The sequence below is a fragment of the Spermophilus citellus genome (genome assembly GCF_964194105.1).
Source record: "Spermophilus citellus genome assembly, chromosome: 4".
Lineage (NCBI taxonomy): Eukaryota > Metazoa > Chordata > Mammalia > Rodentia > Sciuridae > Spermophilus > Spermophilus citellus.
The window spans coordinates 17,110,240-17,131,092 of record NC_138185.1 but is presented as its reverse complement, the minus strand read 5'-3'; the positions used below and the strand labels follow the sequence as shown (position 1 = coordinate 17,131,092).

The window sequence follows — 20,853 nt, the reverse complement described above, 5'->3', positions numbered from 1 at the left end:
CGGAGCCAAGGATTTGGGTGATTATATTAGGTGATCTGAGACATGATCCCAGGGAACACGAGGAAAGAGAGAAGGAAGCCCTGGGGTGTGGCACCCAGCAGTGACCACTGTGGAGAACTGGGGCTCTATCCTGCTGAGGGGGTCAGAGAGAAAGTACAGAACACGCACCTCCAAGCTGTTCCTCCTTAGGGCACAGGGAGCTGGGTACTTATGCACCTATCAGGCATTGACCGAGGGCAGCTTTTGGAGGGGACATTTAATTTCCTGGCACTTCTTGCCTGTCCTGCAAGCACCCAGAGGAGGCTCAGCCCTCAGAACAGGGATACCTCAGAGAGATACACGGGTTGGCAGTTAGAATCGGGACCAGCACGTAAGGAAGCGGGAAAGGGCAGAATCCAGTGATTTCTGCGCCAGGAGAGGTCTGCAGGGCACAGACCAGGGCCACCCTCAGAGAAGGCAAAGAATGGAGGCCAAGACCCCAGAGCAACAGATAAGTACCCATTGTGTCATCCCATGCTGTCTCCTTAGGAATCCACCGAGAAACCTGCTGTGAGTAAAGGCCTCTGGGTTTGTTCTGAATCTGGGTTCCTCCTGGGAGTCCGGTTCCTCTGTGCACAACACCACCCACCTGCTCTGGGAAGGGAGCACCTGGAGGAGCTCCTGTTCCCGGAGGTTGGCCCTTGGCAGCACCTTCTCCCCCTCAAGCCTAAACCCATCTTGATACAGCGGATTCCTTGGCAAGGAGTGTTAAGCCACAGATCAGAGCTTTGGTCACAGTTGTCCTACAGGCTTGACACATGACCTTGGGCAGCCAGTCTTTTCTCTGCACCTTCTCTCCTTGCCCATGAACTCAGAGACTAGACTAGACCTTATGAATATTCATAAATCTCTGACTCAGGCTCCACATCAGATTCAGATTCCATATCGTTCATCTTCATTAGGCCTCTTTAACCTGAGATCTGACCTGAACTCCCCCTTGCAGAGGAGACACTGAGGGTCCGAGAAAGGAAGGGACCTTGCTGAAGGTCAGGCACAGATAAATGACAGAACCGGGATTAGGACTTGGCTCTGTCTGCCTAACCAGGACTCCAGGACACCTGGGCCCAGTGGCTTTTCCTAGATTGGGTAAACCTGCTGGTCATATTTTCTTTACCTGGCTGAACTCTAGAGGTAGATCCTCAGACTTGGGCAAACATCGGGCTCACCTGGAGGGCTTCCAAAATACGAACACTGGGCCCTGCCCCAGGCTCCTGATTCAGTAGACCTGGGGTGGAGAATGAGCATTTGAAGGAGTTCCCAGGTGCTCCAGATCCTCTGGCTTGGGCTCAGCCCATAGAAAGCAGTGACAGAGGAGTAGGCAGAGGGACAACAGCAAGGTCAGGGTATTGTCCCTTGGTGGCTGCCATTGGTGGGGTCACCACAATGGCTGTCTTTCTTTCTCGGGGTCCTGGTCACCTCTCCCTGCAGCACCCTGTTTACCCCAGGTACTGCACTTTCCCTTGCTAGGTCTCTTCTGCATTGTGTCTGTAGAAAGGGTCTGCTGAGTATCTCCCCTCAAAATCCTCTCTAAGGGCACCAACTGTTTCCTGCTGGCATCGGGCGCTGATCCTGGAGGGGAGCCTCATTTTGTAAAGTCTGCCCCCGCCCCGTGAGCGCTTCCTCTTTGTGTCACTCGCTTCCTGCTGGCCCAGGAAGCACACACAGGGGATGCTTCAGCACACCTGAGCCCCAGTCTGGGCCCTGGAGCTACCTGAGAGCAAAGGACTCTTTGTTCTTATTCTCGATTCACTTCCTTGCCTTTCACTTGTTTCTATCCCCACCCCCTGGAAGCCCCACTGTCTCAATGGCTAAATTCTAAACAGAATCATTTGGAAGAAAGGGCCAGTTTCGCCAAGGTTTCTCTCTCTGTTCATTTGCAGGCACAGCCCGCCCTCCCTTCCTCTATAGTCTTTCCTGTTCTCCTAGGCCTGGGCCTTTGTCCTCTCGGTGCTCTGGGTTCCTTAAGATGCTAATCACACCTGTTTTTCTTTCTTTTTTTTCTTGAGCCAAGAATATTTCTATTTATTCTATTTATCAAGGCATGGCAGGCTTGGCCTCAGGGAGGGACACATACAAGGGCAGGAACACTCGCCATTCCCTTCCCGGGGCTGCTTCTCTTTTACCTTTCTCATTTCAATTCCAGAACTCCCTGCTACTGCACCCCTCCCCTCCTTTTATGTTTCCCCTTTGTGTCTCGCTGCTTTCTGAGTCGGCTGGCTGATGGCTGACGGGGGCGCCATACCTAGTGCAGACTGGCTCTGGCCCTGATCCTTTGCATCATTGACCTTCAAATGAGAAATGAGATTCAGGTTTATTTAAACCCAACAAAGTGGTATCATTTCGGTACTTAAATTCTCTCTGCCTCCACTTGGGTTTCCCCAGAAGTGGATGCCAGACTGAGATGCCAGGGCAAGCAGTTTCTTAGGAGGAACAGGGAACACCTGTAGGGAGGAGAGGGCCGCAGGGAGTGGGTGGGCTGTCAAGCCCTGTCACCAGGGTGGACCACTGCAGCCGAATCCCTGTGGGAACTCTGGAAAAGTCAGTGGCACAGCACTTCTGGGGATGGGCCAGGAAGCCGGGGATTTCATGCTTCTCAAGGGCACTGATTGGTCAGCGTGGGCGGGCTACCGGGTGCCTGGGCACAGCATCCTTCCCCTGCTATGGAGAAATCCCTGGGCAGAGATGCAGTGAGGGCAGAGCTCGGGTGAGACCAGGGGGCACTCAAGCAAAGAGGAGAGTGCACAGAACCGACAGCCAAGAGCGAACCCTCCTCGAATGGCCTCACTCCTCTCCCCCAGTCCTGTCCCACATGCCAACCTGCCAGCCTCATGTGCTTAGGTGATGCTGAGCTGTGGGGACATATAGCTTGGCTTCTGACCTTCGGCCCCCTAAAGTTTAGGCCTGGGGACGTGGCTGTTCATGGTGCTCTGGTCATAGTTTTTTTTTTTTTTTTTTTTTTGTTGTTGTTGTTTTCATGTCTGTGCAACATGCCTAGGAGGAAGACATTGTAAAAAAGATTTTACAGAGACTAAGGACTAGGGTCCTTGCTTAAGGTTGCACCCTATGATTTAGTGGACGCTGTCTAAACTCACAATCTGATAGAGAGAATGGAGATAAGACAGATAGTTTAGGGCACAGTGTTTCTGTGCACAAAAAAAAAATGATGCTAGGGACTAGTCTGAGCAAGCAGCCACCTGACCACAGAGCAGAGACTGCATCTCCCAGTGCCCAGTGCAGTACCATTCAAAGGAGGCCTACCCATCCTAAGTCTTAATATGTGTTCGCTGATGTTTGAATATCTCTTCCCAACACATCACTTGCAAGAAATCTTGCTGTCTGCATTGCTAGCTTCCAAGAGACAAATTATAAATGTTTTCTGATTAGTTCCACCATTCATAGCCCATTCCTAAAATCAGCACAGGAAACAGCTAAGCTAAAACTTCTGCCTCTTTCTTCTTTTACAATCTGCCTGTGTCTTATTCTTTCTTTCTCCAAGTTTTTCTTAGGCAATGTCTAGACAGTCAAAGCAAAACAAAACAAAACTCTAAACTGTGCTAGAAATAATATGTCATTCAGGATCCTATTTGTTCCCACGCTTTGGCTCAAATACCCCAAGATCTGAGACCAGGATGAGTTCCCCACACAATTGGCAAGATGTCCAAAGGTCCAGGGTGGCCACACTGAATCTGAATGGGCTGCTGTGGACTCCTGTTCTCATCAGAATACCTGCTCGGTGTTTTGTCTGAGATAACTTTGCTCCCCCTGTATTTAGGGTGTTTTGAAGGCTGTGCGTACCGATACTGGGTAGTGGCCATACTTGCATGTTACCCACGTGGGACCGTCAGTACTGGGGCAGCCTCTCTCTTTCTTTCCTCCCCCACAGGAGTATTGTCAATGCCTTTGTTCAGGCCTCATCATTCCTTGCACTAGTCTCTTGGCCCAGAGTTGGAAACATCACGGATTATTTTATAGCAAATTCTAGGCAAAGAACAATTTTTTTCCCCCTGAGTTCCCAAAGCCTGGTGCCTAGACATCCCAGAAGGGCACCTACAGGATATGATGTTCCCATATCGATTCTTGTTGCGGTTTCCATCTTCCTTGGCCGTGTCCCACGAAGCTGTCTGCCCCTCAGGTAAGGCCTACAACACAAGGACAGGTGGTTAGACAGGCCTACGGCGAAGCACCTCCCAGGTGCAGATGAACAGCAAGGGGAAAGGAGAACCCACTTGTGACGGGACACTCAGGGCAAAAGGCTGTGTGGCCTTGCATGGGGAGAACACAGACACAGCTGTTCCGTAGACTCCTTTGCTTGCTCACTGACTTACACGTGGTTGGTATCTTCAGTGTGTCATGAGCCTATTGCCCAGTAGGGAAATCGTTTGTTCATTTGATCATTTACTCATTCATATACACAGATACAGATTGGTCCCCTGAATATGTTCTGGGCCCTGCTCTAGGTACTAGGAGTACAGAGAATTAGACAGGTCCCCTCGAGCAAACCCACATCATTTTAGATAGTCAAAGTGCTATGAAGACAATACAGCAGGATGAAGGAAAGGAGATGAGGAGTGGGAATCATGTCTGATCACGCAGGCTGGGAGGGCCTCTCCGAGGAGGTAACGTTTTCGTTCATTTTTTAATGATGGGAAAGTTCCAGTCACCCCTAGGAAAGTGGGAAGTGCTTTCCGGGCAGGAGGAAGAGCAGGTGGTAAGGTGGCTGCCAGGCAGCAACCAAATAACCACATTCAAGGACTAGAGTGAGGTAGGGGGACGAGGGGTCAGACCTTGGGGAGGGAATGGGAGAGTCCCAATTGATTCAGGCCTCCAAGTTCCTGGGTAACAAACGGAGTCTTGTTCTAAGTGTGATGGGAAAACGTGAAGGGGCTCTGAGCAGGTAAATCCCTCGTCCTGTTACACAAAGTATACTGTGGCTCATGAGTGGACTCAGGCTCTAGGACGGCCCGGGGAAAATTAGGAAGATTCGTTAGGAACACATTGCATGTCTAGGTGAGAAATGTCGGTGCCTTGGACCCTTGGACAAGGCAGTCGCCGTAGGTGAGAAGAGTGACTGTTTTCAGGATATTGTTCAGTTGAATATTGTTGACTTGACCTGCCTCCGAAGCAGGCTCAGAGACAAGCAGTCTGTTAGGGAGACTGGTAGGAGAACAGGGAAAGGGAGACCATCAAGGGATGAAGCCAATTCAGGGCACACCAACAAACAAGCTGCCTCCATGTGCAACTGGACTTAACCCTGGGGGCACAGCTCATGTCCCAGAGTTGTCCCTCCAGAGATGAGATGTCTATCCATCAGTTCCCATCTACTACTGACCGAGAACAACTCTTGGGAACTCCCTAGAACTTCTACCATGCACTATAGGCAAAATGTGCACATTGTTTTATTTGAGGAAGCCCTCAAGTGGAAAAAAAAATCAGGGGTATACAGAAGGAAGCCATCAGGGAGGTGTGCATGGGAATGGTGCATCTAGAGGGGACATGGAGGGGGCCCCAGCGCATCCACTATAGCCAGGGAGTGTGCAGGAAAGGGGAAGGAAGGCTGGTCCCTTGAATGTCAGGTTACAGAACTGAGCGGAGAAGATGTCACTTACTGACCTGGAGAAACCTGGGAGGGAAATGGGATTGTGAGGCAGGAATGAAGTCTCAAGCTTTGGGTCCATAAAGTGCTTAGGGCAGTCCCGGCACTGAGGGCTGTGTACGTTCTAACAAGCTCAAATTAATAACATACTAATCATGGCTGCCAGGGTTGAGGTGTTGAGTAGAAAGCTGGACACAGAGGTCCAGAGCTTAGCGGGAGAGAGGAGATAGGAGCCGTCCATTAGTTTAAGAGGGTGGCAGCCACAGCGGACGAACAGACAAGCGGACGAACCCCTGGGATGACTTAGCAGAATTATGAGCCAAGTGGTCTGGAATAAAGGGGAGGTGCGGAGGTGCAGGGCTGCGGCCAGTTGTTTTATGGAGAGGGAGGTTGGGTGCAGGAGAGAGTGGGAACAGCTTTAGAAAACCCACAGCAGCATGAAGGTCAGGCCATGCTCTGACTACTGTGTCCACCCTGCCTTGGGTGGAACAGACTGAATGTCCTGCTCTTGGCCTCTGCATTGCTTCTGAGATGAGATTGGCAACTGCTTCAGCCTGCACAGTTTCTGTTAGCAGTGCTGGGAGCAGACCGTCACTTGGGAACACACCAGCCTGGTCTTTGCCCATCTACTTCTCGGTAGGCTCATCTTAAGCAAGGAATATAGCAATGCAGAGGGCCATGCTAGGAGCAGGCAGGGCCACTCCTGTGGGAAGACCAGGGCTTGTGTACAGTGCTACCCTTCTTGTTTCCATGCTTCTGGGTTAAGACAAGCTGGGGAGGTCTTTTTCTAGAGCAGGGGTTGCAAGCTTTTTCTGTAACAAGCCAGATGGTAAGTCTCTGTTGCCAAGATTCGAACATCTACATCTGGGTGTGATAAAGTGTTCTGGAGAGAGGACAGGGTTTGCCTTCCACGTGCAGCGCTTATCACTTATTATTAATTACTCTCCTCTCCTTTCTCCTCCTCCTCCTCCTCCTCCTCTGGCTCTTCATTTAAAAAGACTGCTACCTTGCACCCCTCTTGCCGTTGGCTTAGGATATCTCTAGACCACAAACGCTTCTTGCTCCTGCACCTAACTCCTGGAACTCGGATTCTAGCCCCTGGCCTTCTTCTCTCACCCCAACCAGGTGGCTCCAACTCCCCTCAGGTGACTTGCCAGGTTTACTGCTGTGTGCCAGCCTTAGTGGCAGCACCGGGTTTCTTGATGTTCGAGCTGATGCATTCCCTGTCTCTGTGATAAAAACTGACTGTTCATCCCGACACATTCCCCCAGAACGGTGTAAAGCCAAGGGCGGCAGGCTCTGGTTTTTCCATACTAATATCTTGGGGGGAAAAATACAAACCATTGTTCTGTGTACCCAGTATATGCCAGGGTTTGCATTACAGTGACCTTAAGATCTCTTGATGGCTGCATAGTAGAATTACTCAGGGAGACCTTCAGACTCCCAAGGTCAAGGCCTTACCCCAGGTGGACAGGGAAGAAAGGCTCAGGTGGATGGTGTTTACAGTTCCCCAAGTAATTCTAACGTGCAGCCACAGTTCTTGCAAATGGTTAATTTCCCTGGAGAAATACTTTACATGAGTCTCCTCTTTGGTTTCGCTGGCTTTTGTCCCCTCCAAGCCACCCTCCACTGTAATCAGAGAGATCTTTCCAAAATGTGAATAGAACTCAGTGACTCCCTTGTTATTGTCTTCAGGATAAAATCCAAACTCTTCGATAACAAGTCTTTTATACCTTCACCCCAAGGGTGCCTCCAGTCCCACTTTTTGCCCTTATTTTGATGGTTCGATTACGAGGTATCCCAACCATTCCTGTGGGAAGACCAGGGCTTGTGTACAGTGTTACCTTTCTGGTTTCCATTCTTCTGGGTTAAGACAAGCTCTTCTGTGACTTGATGCATGCTTTCTCTACCTGAATCTGTCTGGCAAACTCCTACGTATCCTTCAAAATTCAGTGCAAGCATCTTCTCCTTTGTGAAAACTGTTCATCCTTCCTCACGGCATCCCCCCAGCTCGAGTTGTCTCCTTCTGTTATTAGGTGGATATCTTTGCATCGAATCATCTAAATGCATGTCTCCCAACCTGGTCATGGGCTTCTCCTGGGAAAGAATCTTATTCATGATCAAATCTCCAGGACCCAATGCTGGCTTTGCAATTTATATGTGCTCAAAGGATCCATTTGGAATGAATGAATGAATGAAATAATTAGGTAGAGATCCTGGAATCTCACAGGTTCATGTGACCTTGGAAATCATCTCTCTGTGTTCCTGTCTACGTGCCTTTCAGGCATCCGATAAGTTGATGCACAGCATCTATCCCTTGGACACCCGGAGTGGCAGAAGGCTCACCACCTCCCAAAGTCTCCTGCCTCTCTTTTGAGCAGAGCATGGCCCCAATTTCTTTACTTTGCCTTCCTGTGCCCCATGAGGCCTCACAGAACAAGCATGGACCCTCTGTTCTGTGATACTGAAGAGATTGGATGAAGTCCCTCCTGCTACACCCAGAATCCTTGGATGATCCTCTGAACATCAAGGCCATGCCCTCTGGGACACACCCCAGCAGGCATGCAGCCACCCCCTGACACAGCCCAGGAGCCCCTATCTCCCCGTCCTGGGGGCTGAAGGGGACCCAGGGGGCCTGGGGACTGTGATATGTTGACAGAGGCAAAGAGGCAGTGCCTGATGGAGCCGCCCAGGGGGCCTTGGTAATGACCCCTAATTGGCAGGCTTTGATCACACATCTATCTCCCTTCCTAGGGAGCGTCAACCTAATAGGGGATAATCTCTTCAAGGAAAAAGAATCTGAGGGGGTGAAAGTAGGAAAGGAAGACTCATCTCCATCTTCAAAGTGAGTGAGCCAGGGGCATTATTTTTACATTAGTGGCTAGTTACAGTAGATTGACCAGGGAATGGTGGCAGTCATTAGGAGCTAATCACATTCTTTTGAAACCAAAATTGCCACCTCATTATACTCATCCATTATCAGTCTCCTCTCTCCTTCTCTCATCCCTTCCTCCTCAGCGAGTGCTATTTTTACTTTTCTCTCCAAGTGCAGAAGTGTTTCCTACCCTCCAGCGTTGCTTTCCTAAGGCGGTCACTCTGTTTTTTTAGTCCAAAAGGTGCATTTGGGGATGTCCTTGTCCCTGGAAAGCTGAGTTCCAGTATTCACAGAATCCCCAAAAGTCAGATTTGGAAGGGCCTTTCGAGAAAAATCTGAGCTCCTTTATAGGTCTGCAAAGTGGGGTCCAGAGGCAGGAAATGACCTGCCCAGCAACACCCAACCCTGCGGCTCTCACTGTGCTCCTTTCTCCCACAGAGACCACCTGACCGATGCCACCAGGGCTGGGTGAGGTCTAGGGACAATGGCAGGTGGATGTGACAGACATAATCTAGGATTTGTTCCAACCCTGGGAGGAGCAAACGCACAGATCATTGTTTGCCATGGGTGCTGTGGAGGCAGGGAGCAGGGTGCCAGGGCAGACAGGGCCAGGGGCTACTCGAACAGGGTGGCATAGGCAGGATTCCTTAAAAAAGTGAGATCTGAGGGCTGGGGATAGAGGTCAGTTGGTAGAGTGCCTGCCTCCATGCACTAGGCCCTGGGTTCAGTCCCCATCACCACACACACACACACACACACACACACACACACACACGTGATATCTGAGGAGAAGAAAACCAGCCCCTGCCCCTGGGGAGCTGGTCTCGCACTCAGAGCTGGGTCTTGGTGCTCTGTGCTGATCACAGTGTCATAGAACACCAGCCTGAGATGAGTGGCTCAGAGATCAAATAGAGGGAGAGGAAAGCAAGAACATTCTGTGGTCATGGCTCAACAAGAACAGCCATGTGAGCACTGTCCAATCCAAAATATTACCAGGCTTCCCCCCCACCCCACGCTGGCTGATGTGAGTGCCCAGTGCGTCTTTGCCAGTCGGCCTCCCTTCCCACAGTTAATATTAGGATGCCTGACCACGCCACTTCCTGTGGTGTCCATTCTGGAATGGCGCCTCGCATTCTCAAACTCTCTTGCACATCACTCATCACAGCCCCTGTCCTATGGGTCCTTTATTCCTTTTGTTGGGGGCGGGATGCCAGGGATTGGACTCAGAGGCACTCAACCACTGAGCCACACCCCCAGCCCTATTTTGTATTTTATTCAGAGACAGGATCTCACTGAGTTGCTTAGCACCTCACCATTGCTGAGGCTGGCTTTGAACTCAGGATCCTCCTGCCTCAGCCTCCTGAGCTGCTAGGATTACAGGCACGCGCCACGGCACCTGGCTTCCTATGGGTCCTTTGTGACATCTTTTTCCTCAGATGCCCTCAGTTCCCTGAGGAACTCACTGCACAAGTAACACCCCCAACCTGCCCAACCCCAGGTGTGTTCCTGCTGCTGTGTGGCTGGTGCATTGAGCTGAAAACTGAAGGATGAGCAGGAGCCAGCTGGCGTGGCAAGGGCTGGGAAGGAACATCTCAGGCGGAGGAAGCAGCAGGTGCAGAGCCCCCGGGAGGGAGGGAGGTCATTGTGTTCTAGAACTTGAAGGGGGACTCCCCAGAGCAGAGATGAGGGGGTGGGGGACACAGAATGTGGATTGAGAGATGGGTAGGGTGCTCAGTCCAGGTCTCCCAGACCAAAGGCCGGAACCCGAGTGTTACTTTAAGTCAGTGGAAGAGCTCTGGAGGCATTTTAAAGACGGCCGAGCCAGCACCAGCTTCACGATACAGGGCTGGGAACGCTTGTCCCTGGAGGCCTCCCGTCATCCTCGTGGACAAGCCTCATGGATTTTAGGATGGAGTGATCACCTGGTGCCTACAGCAGAGTGACACCCTGAGGCTCCAACCCACGCTCCCGGCCACAAAGCTCAGGCTCCCTGAGCTAGTGGGAGGCTCAGGGGCCGTGACCACAAGCCACAGGCTTCTTACTCCCACAGAGCTGACTCAGTCCACTGGTCTGGGTGACCCGCCTCCTTCTCCCCACGTAGGACCTGGATTCCTAGCTAGAACTGAGGGTACCCCCCAAGTCCTCTTGGCTGGGTCCTCCCACCTGTTGGGTTGGCCCTGCCGAGTGAAGAGGGTCTCCTTCTCTGGAGCTAAGCCTTTCTGAGTAGTGACCCGCATGGCGAGACGTCAGAACACAGGGCTTCCAAGAAGAGCTCCCCTCCACTCTGAGGCCAAGGCATGCCTGTCCACTTCGCTTACCTGTCTGCCCCACTATCTGCAGCAGGCCCTGTCAGCTACGGAGCCTCCCTTCTCTCCCCCGGCTCGACTGCCTCCGTGGAGATAATTGGATGTGATATGCCCCGGGGTGCAGCAAAACCAGGCCCGGGGATTGCTGATCAGGCAGTTCTGGGCAGATGCTTCAGGGCACCATGAGGGCTGATCTCCTCTGTGAGCCATCCAGCCCACCAGGATTTTCCCTGCCTCTGTCCACTGCTGTACTCTGTGCAGGTGAGACTCCAGAGTCTTCACCAAGGAGTCTCCCCGTACCCAGGACTGTCATTCATTTTTCTTGTCAAAAAATACTTCTTGCACACTAACTACACCCATGAATCAGGGGACAGGCAGGGCTTTGCAGAAGGCAAGCAGACTGCAGTGTTCGGATATTTTTACTGCAAATCGTTTTACCACTCTAGGTCTCAGTGAATTTTTCTGAAAACACCTTAGAGAACAATACACCCTTCAGGTGAGGGGTGGGGAGGGGTTAAACTCCACCAGGGTGGCAAGAGGAACTTCTCTGGTTGATGGAACACTTAGGTATCCTGATCACGTTGGTGTTCACAGGATTCTGTGCCTTTGTTCAAACCCATGTCATGGTGCACCCCTTAAAAATAAATTTTAAATAAATATTAAAAAATGAAAAGATAACACAACCTGTAGAATTGTGTGATGATTACTGATTATCTGAGATAGTGCCCAGGCACCAGGCAGAGGCACACTGTAGGTGTTCAGAGACTCTTCTGTCCCATGCCTTCCCAAGGGTGTGACCTTGAGTGTTTGTGGACTACTCCAGAGGGTACTCTGTACCCATTGAAATGAAATGTCCAGTTTATTGTCCCAAGAGCAAAGTTGGAACTCTGCCATGTCCATCTTGGTTTGTCTCAGACTAAAGTGGTTCCTGGGGTGCAGAACTTTCAATTTTAAAACTGGATCATTCAGGGGAAACTGGGACAAGTTGGCTACTCTAGGTATAGGAACATCGTAGATGTATCTATAGACATAATATCCGTGAAGAGGAAGAGAGTTTCGTGATCTGTTGGGAATCTAAGGTGTGCTCTCAATAGAGGTCCATGAGATCATTCAACAACCATATTTGCTGGAGTCTGTGGTCATGGTAGATGGTAAGGGCCACCATGGACAGCTGTATAGGTTGTGGCCAATTCAAGGACACCATATCTAAGGAAGCACTCTGTACCTGGCATTCATTGTAGATATCAATATATATCACAAACATTCTCTGGAAAGTGACAGTCCGGTTCCTGGAGACAAGTGCACCTTCGGCTATTTCACTCCAATGTGCTGTATGAGTTAGAATGGCCTTGGCAGAGGCCAGGCTCGCCACAAATGATACCTTCTGTCCTGAAAAGCACATGCATGCCTTAGGGATTATAAATGTGGGCAGAGAAGGCAGGAGAGGATGACTAATGGCTTCTACTCTGAGTGGCATCAGGAGAGCAAATATTATTGCGTACCATGTCACTAAATAGACAGTAATTTATGAGTTCGGCTGGTGAAGCTAAGTAGAAAATCAGATTGCGGCAAGATGGGGGTATTTGTCTGTGACAGGGCTCAGATAGAGGCAGAACCGTTGAGTGCATGTCGGTGTTTGGAGCCACAATGCAGCCTTCAAAAGTCCCACTGAAAAGCCAACAGGTTACTTGTAAATGATAGTTTTTTTGGCCAGTGATCCTCAAACTTTGGTAGGCAACCAGATTTCTTAGAGAATTTGGTAGAATGCAGAGGCTCAGGCCCTACCTCGCATCGGCAAGCCTATGGCTTGGTGTCTGGCAACAGCTTGGAGTCTGATCTCCACTCGGGAGACTCAACCCACAGGGTAAAGGGAGAGCGGGAGTCTTTCTGGGTTGGTCTCTTTCTTCAAGAGATGTTGCCTTTCTCTGGATAGAATTGTTCTTTTCTAAAATGTATTTTATTATCCATTGACAAGGTACCTGCTTATGGGATACAGTGTGACATTCAACACACACGGATACAATGTTTCATAATCAGATCAGGGTCATTGCAATATCTATCACCTCAGACCTATCATTTCTTTGTGCTGGGAATAGTCAAAATCCTCTCCACTGGCTGTTAGATATATGATTAATTGCTGTCGACTCTAGTTATCCTGCTGTGCTAGGGAATGTTGGAAATTATTCTTCCTAGCTAACTGCACCCTGTGCCCATTGCCCATCCCTCCCTCCCCCAAGCCTTTGCCAAGGCTCTGATCACCACTGTTCTATTCTCTACATCTTCAATATCAACTTTTTGGATTCCACATACCAGTGAGAATCTGTGGTATTTATCTTTCTGTGCCTGAATTATTTAATTGAACCTAGTGTTCTTCAGTTTCATCCTTATTACTGCAAATGACTCTTTCACTTTGCATGGATGAGTAGTATTCCACTGAACATATGTACCACATTTTCTTTACCCGCTCGTCAATTCATGGACACCAAGGTTGGTTCCTTATCTTGGCTATTGCAAACAGTGCTGCAGTAAGAATGTGAGTACAGATGTCTCTTCAATACACTGATTCCAGTTTCTTGGATACATACCCAGTAGTAGGAGAGCTGGATCGTGTGGTAGTTCTATTTCTAGTTTTTTGAAGAGCCTCCATACTATTTTACACAATGGCTGCACCAATTTGCGTTTCCACCAACGGTGTACGAGAGTTCCTCATTTTTCTGTCTCTTCTTCTGGCATTTGTCATTTTATTGCCTTTTAGATAACAGTCCTTCTAATTGGAGTGAGGAGAGAGCTCACTGGGGTTGTGATTTGCATTTTGGATGGACCTCTTCCTAATCACTTAAAAGTTTCTCACCAGCCCTTTATAACTCAATTAACATTTCATATTTATCTGCTATTTCCCTGGTGCTTCAGGGAAGAGAAATGAGTAAGACTATCCCTGCTTTCAAGCTTACGGGGGAAGCTCACACGAGGGTCCTGTGTCCCTTGAAGCTCAGAGCCCAGGATCTAGGTGGTCTCCCCAGCATAGGTTTCTGCTCATTACCGCCAGTCCGTGTGGGATGCGTGAAATTCCGTGTGGCTATTTCTGGGCCCACACCTCTTATTAAACTTGAAATTGTCCAGGGATCAGAGGTATGGATTGTCAGAGGTCACGAAGACGACCTTGTTAACTCTGCTCCGGGACGCGGCAAGGGGTGTAAGAGTCCCACTTTTCTCTCTAACTCCATCCCTTTTCACTGATACCCTTGCCAGCCCTGGCTGCAGCATTTCACTTTTCCATGCTCCCGAGGTCCGTGCGTGTGCCCTCCTCTCTCTGCTCACGCGCTCTCCCTCTGCCTCATTCCCTTCTTGTCTTCAACTCAGTTGTCTTATCTTCTGTGAAGCTTTGGATGATCTTGACAATAAGGAGGGACTCAAAGCGAAAATAAGCAACGACCACCACCTGCCTATTCCCTCATCTGTGCGTCTCTACGGAATTTTAACTAGAGTTTTGTTCCTGAATTACGTAGTACAGTGAGGTCACGTGCTTCCTTTAAAGGAAAGTCTGTTTTCTTAGCTACTTGAGTGACTAGAATAGTGTAAGGTACACAATAGGTACTTAATTAATGTTTCTGGCCAGGTGAGTGCTTAAAGTGAAGCATATACCATCAGGCTTCAAAAGTCCATGCTAACAAGTAGTTCAGAGAGGATGAAACTGAGCCCCAGAAGAGACAGAGAGTCTTGCCCAAGGCCACTCAGAATCTCAGGAGAGGGTGGAGAACCGTGTAGTCTCATGGTCAAGGGTTCCCCTATGACATCCCTTGAAAATTGCCCACTCAGGTTCCTGTTTTAAATAGGGAAGGTCCTGTCTGCTGGACTTTTAACAGGATTAGAAGTAGCATGATGAAGATCAGCTAAGAGGAGAGGCCTGAGTTCACTGTGTCTCCCACGGGAGCTCTTTCCCTAGCCTGAAACCACGTGGGTTACGGATGCTTTTTGGCCACTCTCTGAAGAAGGCCCATTTTCTTCTTATTTAATCCAGGAGAGGTGAAAGAAAATGAGCAGATGGAGCCCGGGTCTTCCATTTTGGTCATTATGAGTTTCCAGGGTTGAAGAACAGCCATGATTTTCCCATTCATGATTTGGGCACCTGCCACCAATTTCTCACGCTCCTCCCAGAACCACTCTCTTCTGCAAATTGAGAACTGGACCGTAATCCCTGTGGGGTCACCTGCAGGGGCATGCTCCTTGACTCCATTACCGATGGAGAAGAAAGAATGTGGAGGGGGGAAGCAGGGGAGTTCTCTGCCCCTGCTCAGGCACCTCTGGGCAGAGAAGGGGGTGCATCTGCAAGGTTATGCCCCATCAGGAGGCTGCCTGCCGCCATCATCCACAGACATCCAAGAGCAAGATGGCAGCCTCGCCCCTCCACAGCCATCCACATGGCGTGTCCGCCCAGAGCTGGAAAGTGAACAAATGTTTGCTCTTCATTAGGCGGCATCATATTCCTCACAGCTGTTCCTTGTTGCCTTAAATAGTCCTAATGGAGCTATAATAACCAGACACCTTCTGGCCGCCCGACTGGGCTCGTTCCATTCATTACGATGATAGGCTGTCCGCGTTGGACTGGGATTAACATGCTTCCTTCCTCCTCTTTATCATGAAGTCACCTCTTCCTGTTCTACCTCATCTTTCCCAAACCTGCTGCTCTTCTCACCAAGATGGTTGGGCTCACAGGGCCCCCAGACAACCCCGTTCTCCGGCCCACATCTGTGAGCATGGGGTGACACACAGAGGGTGCGGGTTTTGTAACCGGGAAAGGTGGGGGATATTTGGGGCTGGGAGAAGTAAGATGGGCAAGAGTTTAGATCACATCATGCCCCTGGACTTGAATGTGGCTGGGATCCATCATCCAGGGTGGATCTGAGGGTCAGTAAGTAGAGCAGGCCAGACGATAGTTCTGTGGACACTGACGCGGCACATGCTGGGGACTGCATGCGTGTCCTTAAACCAGTGGCTCTCAACTTTTAAGAGCATGTGGTAATCAACTGGAGAGCTTAGAGAACACTGATCCCTGGGTCTCAGGCCTAGTGGTTTTGATTTAATTAGCCTGAAATGTGGCCTGGGCTTCGGTGTTTTTAAAACTTCCTGCCCAGTGATTCCGATATCCAGTCAAGACCAAAAACTCCTGACCAAGACCCAGATCCTCAGGCAGGTGAAGTTGATTTGCCTTACTTAGGTCTCCTAGAGTTCTTAGGAGCCTAAAGACCTCAGACAATCACAGTGGCTAGAACTTGAGATTTGACCATGTGGGTTCTAGCCCGAGAGTAGGGCTAGAACCCTACTGGCCTGGCCAATAGATTCCTCTTTAGATTCTTAGGATGTCATTGACAGAAGGGATCTCTGGATCACCTGGACCCCTTAACCTCATTTGTAAATACAGAACTGAGGCCCAGATACTGGAAGTGACCCTCCCTTAGATCAACCAGAAACTCAATGAAAGCAACAGAACTCGAATCCAGGCATTTTGATTCTCAATTCAGGACGAATCATGTATTAATTCAAACAGTTGAACTTAAAATATATATCGAGACACTCAAGTTTTCATGCCAAAGAGAACAAGCTGATTTTATGGTGCTACATGCAGAGAGTGTGTGTGGGCTTGTCTGGGCTCTGAGCCCAGTCTCCTGCTGTGGACAGTCCTATCTTTTCCTTGAATTACTGTCCTGGCTGCCTACCTGCCTCGGGTATCTCTGCCCTGATCTCCAACAGATTGAAAATGCAAATCTTCTTTTAAAATCTTGCTCCCTTCTATGGCCCCTGTGGCTCCCAGAATAAAACCCAAATTCCTGAGCCTGCCAAATGCTCCCCTAGCCCCTCAGGCGGCCCCTGCTAACCACTTTGGCCCCCTCTCCCTCCACGCTCCCTACCAAATCTCATACATCAAGCAGTTTCAGATTCTCCTACCTCAACCCGCTGCACACATGCTCATGTTGTAGCTTGTTCTAGTTCCTCTGCCCTGAAAATCCTTCCTTTCTTTCTTTGGTTATTCTTATTTTTTGAGCTTTGGTTGAGGCTCTGTGTCTTCCAGAAAGTCTCTGCCTATCTACCTTCCTGTTAGGCCTAATGCACCTACCCCTCCACAGTCATCTAATCCTGGCTAGACCTCTATCATGGTATTTTCTCAAGAAATTAAAACCATCAGTTTATGTGCCTGCTTCTGAGAGCAGGCTCCAAGTTCCCCAGCAGGCGAGGCCTCTGCTTCTTGCATTTCCTGTTTCTAGAACCCGCCCCCCCCCCCCCCATACAGTGCATCTTCCTTAAAGTTGAAATTCTGAAAAGTTTGTCCCTTGGTCCTTTTTACATGCATGGTGACCTCATCCTGTCATGTGACTTTAATATTATCAGTATGCCAAGGATTCCCAAAATTTGCTCTCCAGCCAGGCTTCCTTCCCAATTCCAAACCCACATAGCCAACTCCTGTGGTCTACACTAAGGCATTTAGTCTACACTGCAAGCTCGGTTCACACTGAGCTCCTGATGGCTCCAACTCTGTGCCACTGAAGTTTTCCATCTCTGTTGATGGCAAGTCCGCCTTCCAGTGGCTCAGGCACCAGCTCTGGAGCCACTCTAGGCTCTTTGACTCACGTGCCCTGTGTTAGGAAATCTTGTTGGCTCTATCTTTAACATAGACGCAGACTCCAGCTGTTGTTTGCCAGCCCTCCGCCGTGCCTGGCCCATGTCACTGTGGTCTCTACCTGGGTCACTGCAGTGACCTGGCCATTGGCCTCCCTGTTTTTATCCTTGCTTCCCCCCCTGCCCTGTTCTCAACAGGGTGGTTAGAAAAGTCTTTCAACGGAAAGTCAGATCATTAGCTCTGAAACTCTGCAGAGTCTTTCCATTCCACTCAGAGTAAAAGCCCAAGTCTTTACGAAGGCTTCTAATGCACGATGGCAGCAGAGGCCTCTTTATTTCAGTTTAATTTTCTATTGCCTTTACCTTGCTTCCTCTACTCCTGCCAGCCCCGCCTCTTGGCTTCTGCTCCTGCAGGCCAGGCATGACCTGGAACTCTTATCTGGCTTCCACCATCATCTCATTAAGGGCTGCCCTTCCGCCCCGTTGAGCAGTGGGACCTCCTTCACTTGGTGTTCCTGGGGCACACTGTGTCCCTTTCTTTCTCTGCTCTTTCTTTTCCCATGGTAGCTGTGTCAGGCTGTGTTATGCAGCGATCATATTTTCCAACATCTTCTATTTTGTATCTTCTTCTAGAATCTGGCCACCAGCTCTTCTCATCAAGAGATGGAGTCTGGTTCCCCTCTCCTAGAATGGAGGAAGTCTCTACTTGCTTACAAGTAGATAGAATGTGCTAGGAATGGTGCAGTGCCAAGTTCAAGTCTAAGTCACAAAACGTGTTGCATTTTTTAACCTTGTCAGCTGGGAGGCTCCATTCTAGCTATGAGCCATCATGTTAAAGTCCACCTATGGTGAGGCTACCATGCTGTCAGGAAGCCCCAGCCACCTGAAGGGGCCATGTGTAAATATTCCAGTGGCCTACATCAGCCTGGGAATGAGGAGGACACTTTTGGAAGATTTCAGCCCCCCAGCCTTGGAGCCTTCCCAGTCAAGGATCTGACATTACAGATTGGAGACAGATTCTGCTGTCTAAATTCCTAACCCATACAACCAATGACTGCAATAAATCAATTATTTTATTTGCTCAGTTTGAGAAGTTTGTAACACACCAAGTGGTATTTTTTCGCTAACACACTACATTCTCTAATATACATATTTTTAAAATTCGTGGTTATTTCCTAATTCCCTTGGAAAATAATATCAGCTTCGTGAGGGCATGGATGTTTTCTTTGTTCACCATCATATGGCAAATATGCAGAATGGTCCTTGGAGATAGTAAATATTTATCAAACAAATGTGTAAGTGATCATGCCACTGAATTAAATTTTAGAAGACACAGCTCACAGAAGCTGGGAGGTGCCTAAGATGTCAACTTGTCAAACCCACTCATTTGTACAGAAAAACAGAGCAGGATGGGTCAGTGGAAAGCCACAGACTACACTGAGCAGGTCAGTACGAGAGCCACGCTGGCAGCCTGGGAGTCTTTTATCTATAACAGGATGCTGAGTCTCCATACAGATCTGTGACTCGTGCTCAGGATAAATCCTAGATATCACGGGAACCTTTATAGTCAGAGCAAAACCCAGCCGAACTCCAACAACGTGAACTTTCACAGTGTAGAAACTAGCACAGGTTCATTAAGTGAAGTTTCCAACTAACACTCAGTTACTCAGAAAACGCAGTTAACTAGAAGCTAGGCATTCTAGTAGGCTGATTAATATAATTTGAACTAATTGAGGGCAAGGGTAGACTCCTTAGAGATAATTTGGGTTGAGGTTCAAATGATGAAACAATACGTATTGTTCGCTTCACGGTAAGAGAAGTTCATTTCTGTGCTAGAAAGTTGTGAAAATGTGAAGAGGGGTAAGTAAAGAAGAGATTTTTTGAAAGGCAATCTACCCCACAGAGATAGGTGCTTTTAAAAAACATTCTGAGAATGAGATCAAATTATGTTATGTGCACATGCAAATATGGCATAATGAATCCCACTGTTGGGTATAATTACAATGTACCAATAAAAAATAAACAAATGAAGAAAAAAAGGAAAAAATTAACATTCTGAAAAGAAATGTACCCAAGTACTCAAGTGCATTTGTATTTCTGTTATCAAAATTTAGATTACAAATATGATTTGTACAGAATATGTGTTTCTTAGCCTTTACCTGGGTAAACTCTGTTCTGAGAAACCACGTATCTTCCTTAGTACTATTTGAAACTTTAAGATGAATTAATATGACAAATGACTTGCCACACCATCATAACATTGAATAAGTCTCTGCAAACAACACAGCATCTTCCTGACATTGACTCAATAAAGAGATTTGCATACATGTGTATAAATGTGCACAGGCGGATTCCTTATTTCAACATGAAGGTCGGGGCATTCATCTCTCTGGGAAACAAGACCTAGGAATGGGAGGTGATGAGATCATCTCCTTCAACTCTTATTCTAACAATCTTCCGAAACTTGTATACTGAGTATATAAAAAATGTTATCTTACTTAGACCATATTTGAAATTAACTGCTGGTTCTCCCAAGCTGGTAATTACTCACATCATTGACATAAATGTTTTTGTTCTCATAAATATGTCAAACGTGTCCCTTGCCACCATGTTTTATATTCTCATAAAGTTTTAGGAGCAGACAGGTCCTTAGGAATCACCTTATCCAAACTCTTCATTCAACCCATAAAGAATTTTGAAAGTCAGATAGCAAAATGATATGCTAAGATCACACAGTTTACTGTATTAGAATCCAGCTGTCTGGACTCCAATTTCAGCTCAATTTCATGACCTCACATGACTTCAGAAATATTGCTTTGTAAGCTCTTTCTCTGAATATAGCCCGAGAGATAAACTTAGTCTGCATTATCAAGAATGCCGAATGTGTGGAGTTTGAGCCAATGAGTGTTCACTGCACCCAGAGAAACTGAACTGAACATATCTGGGACACACACACGCTGCATGTGAATAACAAAAAAAGAAAGAAAGAAACAAAAAGAAAGAAAAGAGAAAAAAGAAGAGAGGAAGGAAAGAGAAAGAAAAGGAAGAAAAGAAAAAGCAAGCAAACAAGAAAAAAAAATGAGGTCATCTCTGACTCAGAGCTTGGCCCACAGAAGATGCTCAAGGGATTGAGACGGAAGGAGGAGAGGGAGAGAGAAGAAAGATGAGTGAAGGAAGAAAGGCTTGTTTTCAAAGCTGGATGCAGCTGGATTCCCCCAGCAGCAGGGGAGGTGAAGAATCCCTCTTGGGGAATGAGCTGCTCTTTGGTTCAGGAAAACATCTTAATGAGGTTTTCCTTCTGTTTTGTTTTACTTTCTGTTTATGGAAGGTGAGGTCTAATGGGCAAGGTCAAATGGGAAGGAGACAAAGAAAGCTAACTTGTTCTGCATGATAAAGAAAATGTGGGAGTCTTTCTTTGGATGCTGGGG

General features: G+C 48.4%; 1 protein-coding gene across 9 annotated transcripts in view; it reads right to left on the bottom strand.

The window, feature by feature from the left end:
- PTPRT (protein tyrosine phosphatase receptor type T) overlaps window positions 1-20,853 on the bottom strand; it is a gene marked incomplete at both ends in the record, with an annotated part of 1,075,443 nt that overhangs the window by 62,400 nt on the left and 992,190 nt on the right. For all 9 annotated transcript variants that reach the window (XM_081292389.1, XM_081292384.1, XM_081292383.1 and 6 more), the window contains one exon: window positions 4,091-4,178. In XM_081292389.1, coding sequence (XP_081148515.1) covers window positions 4,091-4,178 — 88 coding nt within the window. The remainder of the gene's footprint in view (window positions 1-4,090; window positions 4,179-20,853) is intronic.